We start from the raw sequence: 16,708 nt of genomic DNA on the forward strand, positions 1-16,708 counted from the left end.
TCTATAATTTATTAATCTTCTTACACTCTCCCTCCTCACCCCTCCAAAAGTCCTCAGCGTGGTTTGGGAAACAGAAAGGTCACTTTCTATTATACCACATTAGCACTTCTTAAATCACCATAAGGCTTCCCAAATTGACCCTGCATATATCCCAACTCACTGCAGAATTCCTCACTCGTTCTTTCAGACAAATCCAGAAGACAGAACATTCTACAGGGCAACTGTAGTCTTTTCTTTTGGCTCAGTCTTTTCAACTAGTCGATGTCATTGTATGTAGTGGGGATGGAGGGGACAAGAAGGTTTGGGGGGAGGTAGGAAGCAATTCCTACATTAAGAGTCTTCAAAGAGATAATCAAGTGCTACTGATGCCCTTGGCTGGATCTTGTAACAATTGAGCTGTAACAGACATTTTGGAGACAATTGGGAAAATGTGAATGAATAGGGGCTTAACGTAACTGATATTAAGACACTGTTAATTTTGTTAGTTTATAATGGTATTGTGGTAATGTAGGCAAATGTCTTTTTTTTAAGATGCATAATCAGTTTTCAGGAGTGAAATATGATATTTATAACTTTCTCTAAAATACTTCAAAAAAATACTTCAGAAAAAAAAGCTGAAGCACATATGGGATAAGATGTCAACAACTGGGAGATCTAGGTGAATGTTATTAGTATCATACCATTATATTAATTATACTATAATCATACAATTAGGATAGTAATCAGACTATTCTATGTTTAAAATTTCATAAAAAGTAAAAAAATGTTGAAAGTATTTTCAATCAATTAGATAAATAAATTCTAAGAAGTGAACAACTACCTTCAGCTCATTTCCCAGGAATTCTATGCAAATAAGTTAGGGCAATGGCTGTCTATTTGTAAAGAAGTTTTACCTAAAAATAAAGATTGGAAAGCACCTTACTAAAAAGACAAAATGAAAAACAGAGCCAAAGCAAAGGAAACCCAAACCCATAAACTCATAAAACAAAAGTAGTAAATAGTGGCATCCCGGAGTGCTGCTTCCAAGCAAAATATAGCAAAATACACTTAACCTTTTTTTTTAAATGTCAGTATCACAAGAAGCAGCAGCCAGCAGAATGCCCCCTTTCTTCATTATCTCTAAGTCGAGGATAGATTTCACAGGGGGATTAAACTATTGCCGCCACAGGCTCAGTTAGTAGAGGGTACAATTCTTGATCCCAGGGTTGTAAGTTCGAGCCCAAAATTGAGTGTAGAGATTACTTAAAAATAAAATCTTTAAAATAATAAAGAATGCTAAACTACAGCCACCACAATCTAAAAAGCTCATCTTCACCCAAAGCTTCAAATGTCTTCCCAGCAAATCTTTCATCCCTAGTCATCAACTGTAAAGTTCTCTCATTCATTTCATTTCTTCCTCCTGACTCTGCACAACCACAAAAGGATTTATTTTTGTCTCTCTGGCCCCAAACTGTTATCTCTAAAACCTAAGAGCCCAGCACATAACAGACAATATGTAAGTAAATATTGGCAGAAGAAAGGAAGATATGAAGAGGAGAGGGGAATAAGTGACAAAAGTACCAAAAGAAAAGCTATAGAAAAACGACTGGGATGCTACACAAATTAGAAATAAACCCTAAGTTAGGGGTGCCTGGATGGCTCAATTAGTTAAGCATCTGGCTCTTGATTTCAGCTCAGGTCATGATCTCACGGGTTTGTGAGTTTGAGCCTCACATTGGGCTCCTTGCACTGACAGTGTGGAGCCTGCTTGGGATTCTCTTTCTCCCTCTCTCTCTGCCCCTCCCATGCACACACTCTCTCTCAAAATAAATAAGCTTAAAAAAACAGGAATGAAACTCTACTTTGACTAAATATAATTTTGAAAGCCAAATTATAGCAAAGTGAAACGTAGAGCCAGAACCCTTGGATTTTTGCCATTTAAGAATTCCAGAAATATACCTCAAAAGCAATGGAACAAAGTCTCCTGGAGGAAGAGGAAGAAGAGCTAAAAGGGGAAAGAAAACAGGAAGAAGGAAAGTTAGTGTAAAGACAGTGGATGACCCATGACAAACGGTGTGGGAAAGCGTCAAGAGCTATCATCACATGGAAAGGGCCTTGTGCTCTTTGCAAAGACACTTCTATATACTAGAGCACACTGCCACACTTCATTTGCAGGATTCAAACACTTTTAGTTTTTTTCTGGCTAATTTCCATCTCCATATTATGTTTTTCTCATCTTTACACAAAGCAGTCACTTTTGACCACACATATTATAGAAAACTTCTGAATAAGGGTTACACTATCCACACAGGTAAGATCCTATTTGCCAGCTATGATCCTGTTTTTTCCACATTACCTTGGAATCCGCCACTTTATCCAGACCTAACTCCTGAATGACCCTGTTAATCCGTATATTTTTTTCATTAGTCGTCATAGTTGTTGGAAGCCGTAGAGCTGCTGAGAACTGTAAATTTTCTCTCACCGTCAGAGTGCCCATCACGACATCATCCTTAAAGCAAAATGGCATTTGAATAACACGTATTAGGTCTTTTCTAATACCATCACCCTTAAGTACATGTAATGTAATCCACAAGAATAACACACTCAATTTAAAGTCCTAGCTAATGATGTATTTGCAATCATACAAATGACAACAACTTCACATACAGACAGCTGAAAAAGCCTGATGGCATAATTTTCATTCTGTATCGGTACACCCAAAGAGACACAGGTCATTATGATTATTACCAGCAGACATGTCAGACTGCTTTATACAGGATTTACCAGAACATCTTTCTAAGCTCGAAGAAGGACAGGGGTGAAGGTAGGGCCAAAAGGGAATTCAGTAGTGTCTTATGGAAATGATAACTAGAATGGATACCATTGCCCTTACCATGGTTATATTCCAGATTCTCCCTGCCTTTTCATTTCACACTACTCTGAATCTTACGGGGGATTATGAAAAGCTGGTGGAAAGAAAACTGGTTCTATGAGCATGTCATATAGTCAGTTGGAAGTACACTGAACTATCAGCCAAGGTACTTGCCCACATAGAAATAGAAGCAAGCTAAAAAAAAAAAATGCATAAATACTTACTTGTACCACATAACCTGAATTACATTTGAAATTGGCAGGTCGAGGTGCTCCATTTATCAAAACATCCCCAGATAATCCATGTGGATCTTTCCTTGCAGCTAAGACATCTAACAACCTATGAGAGGACATATACGTTGTGGTTTTTCTCCAACTCAGGCTGTATCTCTCGGCTCCACTGAATCCAAATTCTGCTCAAGTTAGAAAATTAACTGATCAAGAAAGTCTATAGATTACCTAAAATTATGTATATTTTTAAATTCTTATCTTCCCTTATTTAGTATATGCTACAATAAAGCCCAAAGACATGAAACCGAGGCACTGTTGGCTGATCCCGCACAGACTTCCGAAAGAACCTTCCAGGCTGTGACCTTGGGGGGTCTCAAGGCAAGCAATGTGCTCCTTTGTCTAAGACACAGGCCTTAACTTATGCCTTTGGCTCCATCTCCCCACTTTATATTTTCTCCCTCCTTTCTCTCCCCATAGCTCAAATCATAGCCAACAGCTGTATGCCAATCATGTCCTGTTATCATGTCCTGTTAGTAAGCTGACCAAATAAGATTTCCCGGTCCTTGAAACAAACACAAGCTAGCACTATTGCACGTTACCCACAGAGCCTAGAACCAGACTAGATAGGCTGCAAATGCTCAACAAATACATGCTCATGTAAAAATAATCTTGAAAAGCACATTTAAACTGCAAAGAAAAAGCTGACTTATATTATTATACTCACGAAGATTTGCCTCCACCTGTGGGTCCCAGAATGGCATTGAGGCCAGGTCTCATGATGCCACTGTAAACACAGAGACATACCAATTTAATAGCTTGTTTCAAAACTGGTTCTATTAATTTAGGGTCTGCATTTAATACACTCAATGAAAGTGATTAAAAAAAAACAAGCACAAACCAACTCTTAAAAGAAAAAGACACTGAACTGTCAATTAACATAAGTCCCACATGCAAACGAAGTTAATCAATACTCAAGACATCTAAGAAAAATGGCTTGGGTCCCTCTAAATTCCTTTCACTTCTTCTCTAAATCATTTATATTTTTTGAAAAAGGACACAAGGAAGTTCAAGTTTCCTCAAAGTAGCAGAGTCTAGTGAAACATCTCTGTTAACATTTATCCCCCCAAACACAGTGTAAAGACCTTTAGTCTTAACTAATGTTCAGTGACATTATCTTCAAGTCACCTCATTTGCTACTTAGTCAAGTTCTACACAATTAACAAGTCAATGGACTTCTAGAATCCCCAGTAAGAGTGTTCTCACTGCTTAAATCTACTCAGACTAAAAATCAATATATCTGAAGTAGAAAGTCAATGGCTAGAATAAAGCACCTCACAGGTAAAACAAACAAAAAACACATCACCCGTTCTTAACCCTCACAAATTTTTTACTAAATTAGAAATAGTAAAATATATATTCTCAATATGTATCATTTTCTTCCTTATAAAGTTTCAGGTAATTGGACTGGGAAATTCTCAGTGTAGAAGTGATAGATGCCACTTTCTGTAGGGGACAACTTAAGTTGTCACAACTGTAAAATGGCTGGTGGATGCTAGGGTGAAATGTAGCTTTCACTCTGTTACTCAACTATGGTGCCTCGCACAGAAACACTGCACAAATACAATGAGTTTGGTAAACTAGGAACAAGCTGTAGAACAGAAAAATCTCTTATTCTTTCAATGACCTCTTCTCTTCCCCCCATCCCCAAAAGTAAAAAGACATACTGGCTGAGTGAACTTTCAAGATGCATTTATCTGTAGCTCTTGATTCATCTTCTTTATTAATAGCTACCTAGTAACTGTTTCTAAAATGACCAGAAATAAGCTTGTCATTCACTAAGACTTCATTATCAGAAAAAATCTCCAGGTTTTAAAAATATTTACTCAAGTAAAGACCAACTAATCCTAAATGACTAGCCCAAAATTGAATGTGAATGTTCTAGGACAATTTTATAGGTCCCCAAGCTGGGCTTACTTTGGCACTAAACCCTAGCATTACAGAAAACAACAATAACATACAACCACAAATGCAAGAAAGAGTTCCAGTTGGGAGCAGTGGCTAATTCTCTCTCCATTCATTCAACACAATTATCCAGTGACTACTACGTATGTACAAGACACTCTTCTAGGACATGGGACAGAGAATAGAACAAAGTCCTAGGCCTCCTGGAGTTTACAGTCCAAGGGCCAGCAAAAAAGAGCTGGTCACCTGTTTTCTGTTTTCATAAACAAAGTATCATTGAAACAGAGCCACACTCATTCATTTACGTCCATGGCTGCTTTCACACTACAGTGACAGAATTGACTATTTGCAACACAGATGTATGGCCCATAAAGATGAAAATATTTACTATAAGGCCCTTTATAGAAAGTCTGTTGACGTTTGTTCTGGTTTATGGTCTACAATCCCCTTGTTTCCCCACCCTGCCCTCCACTCTACTATCATCCCTCCGAACTCATTTCCCACCCTTATTTACTGCTTTACAGCATGTACATGCAGGAAAATCTCCCTCACTGTATTGTAAAACTTTGTCAACAAGATGGTGCAATCTTGTGTCACCCCCCACCCCACCATAGCATGCAGCACAGTGGTACAATGGGTAGATCATTGAATACATCAAATGAAACCTAGCTAAAGGATTCATGTCACATCTATCACATTTTAGTGCATAATGGTTAATCCTCTGGTCTCATTTTATGAAGAGGTCCATGCCATTCCCACTGCTTGGAGCTACCTTCCCTCCCTACCTTGTTCTACACACACACTCTTCACTCTCTCTCTCATTCCCCTGGGCCTCCAATTTAGGATTAGGGGCTTTCATGGTATCTTCTAATCCCCCTATCTGTCCCTCTAAAGAGTAAAGTGCTCTACTTGTATGAATCCACCATTAGACTAGAAGGTTTCTGGAACAGAGGACATAACTGTGTCACTAACATCATATACAATGTCAAGCACCTCATAGACACTTAAAATGTATTGAATAAATGAGTCTCTACATTTTTATAAATGACAGTTACTTACAGGAAAGCTAAAAAAAAAAAAGTTTTCAATAAAAACAAATGTCAAAAGACACCTGGGGAGCTCAGTTGGTTAAGCGTCTGACTTTTAATTTCAGCTCAGGTCATGATCTCACAGTTCGTGAGACTGAGCCCCATGTCGGGCTCTGCATTGTCAGTTTGGGATTGTCTCTTTCACTCTCTTTCCCCCTCCCCCACCCCCCACACATGCACTCTTTCTCTTTTTTCTCTTGCAAAAATAAAAATAAACTTTAAAAAAATGTCAAGAAGTAGGAAAAACTTCTTGACAGCTGTAACAGAACACAGGCTGTGAAGGGAGATGGAAGGAACAGAGGTGACAGCTAGAGGGCAGGGTAATTACTTATATTAAGGAATAAGAAAAGTAAGCAAATCAGTAAGTATATTAAGGATAATGAGAACCAGGTTTTTTATTTTTTGAGATATTTTATAAAGATAGAAATGTAGAAAGAACCCTAGGTATAAAATTAGAATTGAAGGTATTACTGAGAAGTCATGAGTTTTAATCTATATACACAGATATAGAAAGCTTTAGGTACATGTATGTGTGTATATATATATATATATATATATATATATATATATATATATATTCCCTAGATCTACCCACTGAGAAGGCCTAGAAGCTATGACATCCCAATGGCAACGAACATTCCAAACACCCAGATCTTGGTTTATAAATACCATCCTCCATGAAAAGGAACAACAGCTAATTCCAGGTCTGAAGCAGGGTAAGTATTCAGGGAGTCTGAAACTTCTTGCTGTGCCAAGAAAATACTCAAATGAGAAAATATATCAAAAGAACAAGGTAAAAAAAGCAAAGGTCTCCCACTGACCCAATCAGGAACAGTAAGATTATCAAGAAGAATAATGATAATAATGCAATTCTATTGAATGGTATTGAATATGAAATCCATGAGTCTATACTGATATAAAGAAATGACTGAAGAAAGGAAGAATAGAGCTTTTTTTTCTTTTAGTAGACTACAATCTAATCCATACTGAAGAGTTGGATGAAAACAGAAAAATCACCTTTTGATAGCTATCATAGTGATTGTTACTGCTGACTTGGGAAGGAAGAATCAATGGGGGCTAAAGCTGGTGGGTTGAATTTTAATGAGGACTACAGTTTTGGAATAATGTCAGAGTATCTCCCCTCATAGTATTTATCAATTACAAAGTAGAAATGGTAACATTACGGCGGAAAAGGCTGGTAGACACCAACATGACTAAGTAATCAAGGTTCAAGGGTGAGACAGAAAAATACCAGGTTGGATGAGACAAAAGACACATGATGTGGTGGTTAGTTAAGTATGTTAAAGGCGTGGTTGACGGACAGTCCCTTAGCACCCACCACTGCATTCACTATGAGGCTGCACTTCCCCTGGGCTGTTCCAAAACAATGACTGAGTTGTTATATAAAAGAGGATCCTTATTTCTGGAAAGCATACACCAAAGGAGTTAAGGATAATAAAACACCATATGGACAGCTTGCTTTTAGAAAAGTACTAATGATAATGGGTATATAAAGAGTAAAAGTAACGAGCAAATGCAGTGAAATGTTGACAGGTGGGGCATCCGAGTAAAAAGTGCAAGGTTTAAGTTTAAAATTATGTCAAAATAAGGTCACCTGAGTGGCTCAGTCAGTTAAGCATCTGACTTTGGCTCAGGTCATGATCTCACAGTTCATGAGTTCAAGCCCCACATCAGGCTCTTTGTTGACAGCTCAGAGCCTGCAACCTGCTTTGGATTCTGTTTCCCTCTCTCTCCGCCTCTCCCCCACTCAAGCTCTGTCTCTCTCTGTCTTTGAAAAATAAACCTCAAAACTTTTTAAAATTATGTCAAAATAAATTATAAATTAAAAAAATCCTGAAACAGTATAACAAATTTCCCTGGAGATTAAAAAATATCCACACATCTACTGGTATGGACTATTTTTTCCATAGATCTTCAACCTTCGTGAAGGAAAGCCCAAATACTGGATATGGGGACAAACTAAGTGTAACAAAAAGGTTTTTCATGAGGAAGTAAAATCTTACCTTTTTGAATGCTAATAGTCAGATTTTGTTTTGTCTTCTTCCCCCGACAGAGGAAATCAGGTTCTAGTTACTTAGATCTACAAATGAGATTACAAAATGTCCAAAGGAAAAACAAAACTCAAGATTCTCATCAGATTTCTTGAAATACAGTTACTACTGTGAATGATGGCAGTGCTATCAAACACAAATCAAAAATTAGGTTTATGGAAGCAATCTTTCCCCATCCCAGAAACTCTACTTAGTTGAAATCAACAGATAGGGGAAACATAAGAATCACTGCAGCAAAAACAGGGATGACCTTTCTCAGTGATCCCTAAACCAGACATGTGAGTAAACAAGGAAACCAATCCCACCTGTCCTTTTAAGTATAAAATTATAAAGAATTACAAGATTTGACTGAGTTTTTATGAACCTAGTTCTGCACGCAAGGATGAACTCATCCATTGCTGAAATGCATACCAGTGAACCATAAAACTTTATGAAGCCTTGAACAGATGACACTTTTACAGTACCAAGTTACTAAATCTAGTAGTTTTAAAACATAAGCAAGATAAATATATGCTTGCACAGCACGCATTTTAAATCTATTCAACCTGCACATATTCAGGTCCTTTGTTACCTTCCACTTAGCACAAAATCTGAAGTGACCAACATTTTCTTTTTTGAGTATTAATTCTTTTAAGTTTATTTATTTATTTTTGAGAGAGAGAGAGCACAAGTGAGGGAGGGACAGAGAGAGCGAGAGAGAGAGAATCCCAAGGAGGCTCCACATTGTCAGTGCAGAGCCGGTCATGTGGCTCAAACCCACAAACAGTGAGATCGTGGGCTGAGCTGAAATCAAGAGTTAGACACTCAACTGACTGAGCCATCCAGGCACCACATGACCAACATTTTCTTGATTATGATGTTCCACAAAAAAATTATCAGCTTTTCAGAAAGGAAACTTTGCATCTACCATTCCTCTCCTATTTTCCTATTCAGGGTTTCTCAACTAACACACAAAAGCAACAAGGAAGTAAGCTTGACAGTAGGTATTACTCCATGGACAAAGTTCTATCTAATCCTACAAAGCACCTGGCCTCCTGGTAACCCCGTCGATCTCAGATCCCCAGAGTCTCCCTGCCCACAGATAAAAGAGCCCGAAAAAGTTACTTTCTTTGTCTAGGAGTAGTTATTGCTCCTATTAAACAAACAAACAGACTATGCTGTCTGAGCATACCTAGACTCACTCCCCCCTCCACAGACAGGAAAAATCAAGCTCACTTCTGTAGACATCAGAAAAACATTAAAACCCTGATGGCTATCATTTGTGAAAGAGTAGAGATATCTGGGACCAACTAGATTCTACATAAATGCTCATTTTTCTCTCCCCACTCTACCCACTCCACCACGACATGATGCATTCGCCCTGGATGAAGAGAATGAAAACCATAGTTTTGTACTGATTTGGATTCTAAAATACAGTTAAATGTATTGATTTGGTTCCTAATTTCTCTTGGAATTCCACTGCATCACTTAAGCTAAGCCATAGTTTGTCTTATATGTAAATAGACTCTGTCTGCCTATATAATGGGGAGAAGCATTAAGTAAATGGTACAAATTACTGTATAAATGGAACACTCATTTAAAACAAGTGTATTTGAAAACCAAAGTACTTTTACAATATACTGTCATTTCCACTACCTGGCTCTTGCATCTAGGGCATAAAGGACATAAAGGACATAAGTACCGAAAAGTGTCTGGCTCATAAAGTACAATAGCAGGTCTTCTCTCTGTTCCACAGATGAGAAAACTAAAGTTCAGAGATGATAATTATATCCCCACAACCAAGAACCAGTAAATTATACAGCCATTCCCATTCAGTAAACCACAGGGTGTACCCAGAAATAATTAAACGACACATTAATTGTTCAGTTTCTCAAACAAAAGTTGATACACATAGAGCAACCACTTTCCCAATTTGGCAGTTCCTTTAAAGTTAACCACACACCTAATATGGGATCCAACCACTTCACTCCAAGTTCAGCCACAAGAAATAAAAGCACGTGTCTGTATGTCTGTATAGAGTTGTACACAAATGTAATTCCTTTATTTGCAATAAGCAAAACCTGTCAAGCTCACTGTAGGTCAATAAAGCTGTTTTAATACAAGTTCATGAACATACTTGATATTTGTTAATATTTCTTTCTCAACTGTTTTTCGACCAAGAAGAAAGCCACTCGTCACTTTTACTCGATAGTTGATGTTATGAAAACTTAACACAGCTACTTCGGTAAATGTCTTCAGGTCATTGGAGGTTGTCGTGGGGAGGTCATTGGTATTTCTTCGTGACATTGGGATAAAAACTTCGTCATTACTGGAAGACATCTGGAGAGTTTCTGCCTTTCTGTAGAGGGAAAAGCAACAATAAGTTGATAGTCCAGATAAATCAGATTGTAAATACCAGTTAACAGTACACTTAAAACAAGTCATTTTGGTACACATTTCCAATTACAAAATAAATAAATCCTGGAAATGTAATATACAGCATGGTGTCTACAGATAATAACACTGCACTGTATGTTTGAAAGTTGTTAAGACGGCAGATCTTGGAAGTTCTCATCACAAGAAAAAAAATTGTGACTTTGTGATAGATGTTAACTAGACTTACAGTGATCATTTCACAATATAAATAAATATTAAATCATTATATTGTACACCTGAAACCAATGTAATGGTATTTGTCAATTTTAGCTCTATTCAGAAAAATTAAAAATAGAGATCTAAATTTTTTAAAAGAATGTAAAATACCCGATTAGTCCTTTTTTTACATGCTTAAGTAAAAATATTTTAGGTACAGTGGGTTCAATAAAATACACTATTAAACATGCTTTAAAAACAAGTCGATTTTAAACTACAATGCAATAAATAGTTCCATTTCCAATGAACAGGCTATATTGTGAAAAGAACAACCATGGGACCTATATTAGGGGGGCAGACACAACTCCAAATGCATAAACTTCAATTAGTTGTTAATTAAACATCTAATAAGTAAATACAGACAATGAAAATTAATCAAAACTCATAAAACAGGAAAAAGATAAGTGGGAGTTAGACTTGCCTGGTTTGAAAATCATATTACGATACATCTCAAGATTAGGGGCAGACCACATGATTACCATCACCTGTTTTTGTTGTTTCATTTTGGGTTCTTGATATAGTTATTATTATAAAAAGGGAGTTAATCCAGGCAGTCAGGGACAAGAGAAATTTCTCTGAATTTATTGCTCCAGACTCTATATCCCTGTCTGTTATGCTCCCTCAATCAGCCAAGAAGAGAAGCTCCAAAACTGTTTGAGATGACATAATCATTTCCATGATGGGTGAACATATTTAAATTCTAGGAAGCTTTAGAATTAAGTAGAAAAACTATTAATAAAATCAAACCAATAATGAAGCAGGTATAGAATTTAGAACAAAAACAGAGTATTAAGTTTATAAATGGAGTTTAGGGGCGCCTATGTGGCTCAGTCGGTTAAGCACCCAACTTTGGCCCAGGTCTTGATCTCGTGGTTTGTGGGTCTGAGCCTCACATTGGGCTCCTGTACTGACAGCTCAGAACCTGGAGCCTGCTTCAGATTCTGTGTCTCCCTCTCTCTCTGCCCCTCCCCTGTTCATGCTCTGTCTCTCTCTGTCTCAAAAATAAATAAACGTTAAAAAAAAAATTTAAAAGATTTAGACTAAAGTTAAGATGAACTTAACAGCTTGTGAACTAGGTTTGAAATGTCAAATGACCATCAACTTAGTGTTCTGTTTTGTTAGAGTATAGTTGACATCCCAGTTTTAATTTTTAAAAATCAAAGTTATCAGGGCACCCAGGTGGCTCGGTCTCTTGAGCATCTGACTCTTGATTTCGGGTCAGGTTATGATTCCAGGGTTGTGGGATGGAGCCCCACATCAGGCTCCATGCTGAGCATAGAGCCTGCTTAGGATTCTCAATCTCTCTCTCTCTCCCCACCCCACCTGCCCCTCTCCCCTGCTCACGCGCACTCTCTCTCTAAAAGAAAAATAAATTTAATTAATTAAATTTTAAAAAATAAATAAAAATGAAAGTTATCCATGAAGAACTTTCTCTCTGGCTATGATGGAGCAGCTGTTCCAAACCCAGCATCCTCCAAAGAGAACATTGTAAAAGTAGATAAAATGTAACATGCAACTATTTGAAGAGCTCTGTGTGATTAGAGTAACCAAAGCAGCTAGGAGTTGCAGAACCAAAATCCTGGAAAGGAGAGAATGCAAAGGCAAACCCAGCATTCTGTGCCCTTTCCTCTCAAGGCAAATTGCAGACACATGGGGAAAATTTCAGAAAAAAAAAAAAAACAAAACAAAACAAAAACAGGCAGAAAGAAGCTGCTAGAGGCTAAAAATCTGAGCAAATATTTAAGCAGCCAATGATAAAGAAAATTTTTAACTTTTAACATTTGTGGACCCTGCTCCTGGGCTCTCAGGGAAGCTATACTTTACATTTCCCACCAAGGTCAAAATGACTTGGCAAAACCTCAAAGCATAGGCTCTACCTCTGTCTGGAGCACACATTGCATGTCTGCTTCATTCAAAAAACAACCAAAAAGGAACATCAAACATACAGATAGGAAAAACAAAAGAAACCTCTTGGTTCCCATAAGATTAAAATCATACAGCCTTGCACATGCTGAAAACATAAAGTCTGTAACTTTCTGGAATGCCCTTCTTCATCATGATGTGTAACTCTTCATGTAAAAAAACATGTAGAACACTGCACCAAATGTTCCTTCCCCAAAGCACTCTCTTCTTTGTCAAGATTATGTATCCTGGGCTATTGTGCTAAATTGGGCTCGTCTTTCCTTTTCTCTTTAAAAATTTTAAAAAGATTTGTTCATTTTGCATCAATGTTACTTGGCATAGAAGGACAGGATATTAGAGAAACTCTCGCAAGACCTCCGAGCAACTCAGGCGCTGGGTACCAGCACAGGTACCCCTGTGAACTCCCAGCACCTCATAGATATATCGGGTGAGTTCTCCTGATATCTGCACCTCCTCAATTTGAGTTGATGGTCCTGACTTTTATTCAAGCTGTTGAGAGTTACAGGAATGATCTCAGGTGGGAATAACCTACAGGGGTTGGAATTGATGGGCTGGATGTTTGAATTTGGCATTATACTAATTGCTAGACCTTCAGTGTAAGGCTTGAGTAAATTTTCTGGTTAGAAATATGAGAGACCGAATCACTCAGCTCTAAGCAGCAAGGACATTTGCTACTTCTGGCCAAATGATCCTTTCAGATGACTGAAAGCCTGTAATGGAAGTGTCAGAGGATATTCCTCAAGACCTGCAGGGGTCCCATAGGAATGTTCCATCTAATAAGGTAATTAATGATTGGATGGTCCAGGGACACAGACATAAAGACAGATCATCCAGTGCTCCCAGCCCCTTCGATGGTTTTTACCTCACTGAGAGAAATCCAGAGACATCAGAAGGTGTATCACGGTCCTTGGAAGTAACTCTCACAAGCAGCACCCTCTCAACCCACCACACTTGATATCCTTAGATCTTAGTCAAGCCTTATTCTACAAATAAAACTGAAACTAAAACGAATGGGGAACCGTGCTTCAAAAGCCTAACGCTGCTGGAAAGCCAACAACCACCCACAGGAAACTCTGGCAGGCTGTACGTACAATACATGTGGAGCCTACACACGGCAAGTGCTTACTAATGGGGAAATTTAAGGATAACCTGAGTCTCAAATCCCAAATGCAGTTCTTCGACATGTCTGGATTAGTTTTCTTGTGTACACTATGAGAGAAAGCCAGCTATAAGACCAAGCAGCTAGAAACTAGGGAGCCATTTGGTGTAACCAGTGAACCCCTGGCTTTGGGGGAGGACCCAACCCTCACAAAGGTACTCTGGGCTTCATTCGGTTTGTTCGTTGCTGTAGCGTTTCATATCTTTGGACAAAACCGACCGAGTTCTTACTGGAAATGGAAAATAACTAGTTAATGGATCCAGAAAGTATCCTGCTGTCTTGCAATCAGATTTGTTTTAATAAAAGGAGGATATTTGGAAGTTGGGTCTTAGATGTCCTCTCCACAAATATTACTGAAACAGAGGCTAATTATGTGTGCACCTTGTTTGTGTAAATGTCTATATGCGTTACAGATGAGGTATTTTCTCTACCTCCAATTGGTATTGCTAAAATTAATCTGTAAAGGAGTTCTATTTAATTAGTTTAAAAGCAAGAGCTCTAGAAACTGGGCATTCTAGAACTCAGAAAGATAAAAATAACTCAAATGTTTTTCAAGTTCACATGATCTGGAATAAAATTCCCTACATTCTGGCTTTTACGTTACTCCATAATAAAGATGCCTCACAGCAAGGAACCCAACTGATGGGCCAAAGAAATAAGGATAGACAAAGACTTAAGATACCTGACCCACTTCTCAATAGTCATAAAAAATGAAGAAAAAGGGAGCAAGACAGGCAGACACCGCAAATCCTAAAAACACCTCTTAAACACAAACACCAGGACCAATGCCTAACCAACCCACTGCCTGCTCCTCCACCTCCTCCAGTGGCCTGAAAAGCAAGCAGAGAAAAAAAGCCGGTTCTGCAGGAGGAAAATACAGGAGACGGAGATAAAGTAAAGTTAGTCCAAACTTTGACTATGCGTCTGACCTTGCCAGCAGCACTCCTGCCGCCTCCGCCCCGTCCTGTTACTGTACCACCATCCGGGTCTCGCACACAGGCGGCTCCTACACCAAGGCCTCGTGCGCTATCCACTCCTGCTCATCCTACCATCACTGTCGAGGAGCACAAAGCACCGCAAGCTATTGGGCCCCCTCCTTATGAAGGTCCAAACTGGAGCAGCTCCAAATCAGCATGAAGAGGCCCGAGGGCTCCCTTGGACTTAAACCACTCACTTGAGACTTCCCCACAGAAGCCCCAGGTAAAACTGACAGTGGAGAACAGGAACAAACTGATTGACTTTCAAGTGAACACAGGTGCAACGTATTCGGTATTAAAGCTAACTCAAGGTGGCTGCTTTAATTAAAATAGACACGTTTTTGCAGTTATCAATATAAAATATAATAATCAGCTTTTATTCTACCGGAATTTATTCAATTCGTGTTCTATCTGTTGTAATTTGTCAGCAAAAATAACTTAAAATGCTATTGGATTTTGTCTGTCTCATGAAGTTCTCATGGGTAATTGTTAAAAGCAAATAGGTTAAATACATAAAAAGGTTTATAGCTTTCAAAATCTCTGGTAAGTTAAAACTTTTGCTAGGCTAAATGAAAAATTGGGTTGAATTCATTGGGTATCTAATTTTCCAAGTAAGATAAAATCCGGAAACATTTATTACTAAACAAGGCTTTTCTGCTTTTGTATTATTACTGAGAAACTAAAAATACTTAGATCTGCTGCTAAATAATTTTATCCTTTATTGAAAATTATACTATGAAAAAAACACGTTTCCAAAAACTGAAATGTGTTCATAAATTTGCCAATGTAAAGAATTCTAGTGTAACAGTTCAAAATCCTAACTACTTAGTTTTCACTGAAGACTAAGGTTTCTAAGAGTGAAAATTCTGCTAAATGTAATGGAGACTGCTGGAAATGACAAAGAAAGCAACTCTGTATGTAGGAAAGTAGAAGATGTGCAAGAAAGATATAAGGAATGAGAATACATTTTTGTTGAGAGAAAAAAAATAATTTTGTCCTAAAATAAGACTGATTGTTTTACAGAGGGAAAGCTTACGGCAAAGTCTAAAAGAAAAGGAAAGTTGTAGAAGGTCTGTGAAGGGGAAAAGAATTTGATGCATGGTCAGGAATGACTATGCTCAGAATAAACAAGTTTAAAAGTAAACTTGTATAGAAAATGGACAACAAACAAAACCTAAAAGCAGCAGAAGGAAGAACATAATAAAGATTAGAGCAGACAGAAATGATATAGAAACTAAAAAAACAATAGAATGAGCTGATTCTTTAAAAAAAATAATAAAATTGGTAAACCTCTAGCCACACTTAACAAAAAAAGAGAAAGGACTCAAATAAATAAAATCACAAATGAGAGAGGAGAAATCACAACCAACACCGCATAAATACAATTATAAGAGAACATTATGAAAAATTGTATGCCAACAAATTGGACTACCTAGAAGAAATGGATAAATTCCTAGACATGCATAAACTACCAAAACGGAACAGGAAGAAATAGAAAATTTGAACAGACCTGATAACCAGCAAAGAAACTGCATCAGTAATCAAAAATCTCCCAACAAACAAAAGTCCCAGATCAGGCTTCACAGGTAAATACTACCAAACATTCAAAGAAGAGTTAATACCTATTCTTCTCAAACTATTCCAAAAAATAGAAAAGGAAAGAAAACTTCCAAATTCAGTCTATGAGGCCAGCATGACCCTGATACCAAAACCAGATAAAGGCACCACACAAAAAAGAGAAGTACAGGACAATTTCCCTGATGAACATAGATGCAAAAATATTCAACAAAATACTATCAAACCAAATTCAACAAT

The 16,708-nt window shown here is 37.7% G+C and overlaps 1 protein-coding gene across 6 annotated transcripts in view; it reads right to left on the bottom strand.

The window, feature by feature from the left end:
- Positions 1-16,708, bottom strand: part of ABCG2 (ATP binding cassette subfamily G member 2 (JR blood group)) — a 131,123-nt gene that overhangs the window by 32,193 nt on the left and 82,222 nt on the right. For 4 of the 6 annotated variants that reach the window (XM_078445921.2, XM_078445923.2, XM_081795554.1 and 1 more), the window contains 4 exons: positions 10,320-10,541; positions 3,806-3,865; positions 3,076-3,190; positions 2,336-2,488 (listed from right to left, as the gene is read on the bottom strand). In XM_078445921.2, coding sequence (XP_078302047.1) covers positions 2,336-2,488; positions 3,076-3,190; positions 3,806-3,865; positions 10,320-10,522 — 531 coding nt within the window. In that variant the 5' untranslated portion in view covers positions 10,523-10,541. Of the gene's footprint in view, positions 1-2,335; positions 2,489-3,075; positions 3,191-3,805; positions 3,866-9,884; positions 9,909-10,319; positions 10,542-16,708 lie in introns of those variants that run through there. The other 2 variants (XM_078445925.2, XM_078445924.2) reach the window with 2 other exon arrangements.

The sequence above is a fragment of the Panthera onca genome, chromosome B1 (genome assembly GCF_046562875.1).
Source record: "Panthera onca isolate mPanOnc1 chromosome B1, mPanOnc1 haplotype 2, whole genome shotgun sequence".
Lineage (NCBI taxonomy): Eukaryota > Metazoa > Chordata > Mammalia > Carnivora > Felidae > Panthera > Panthera onca.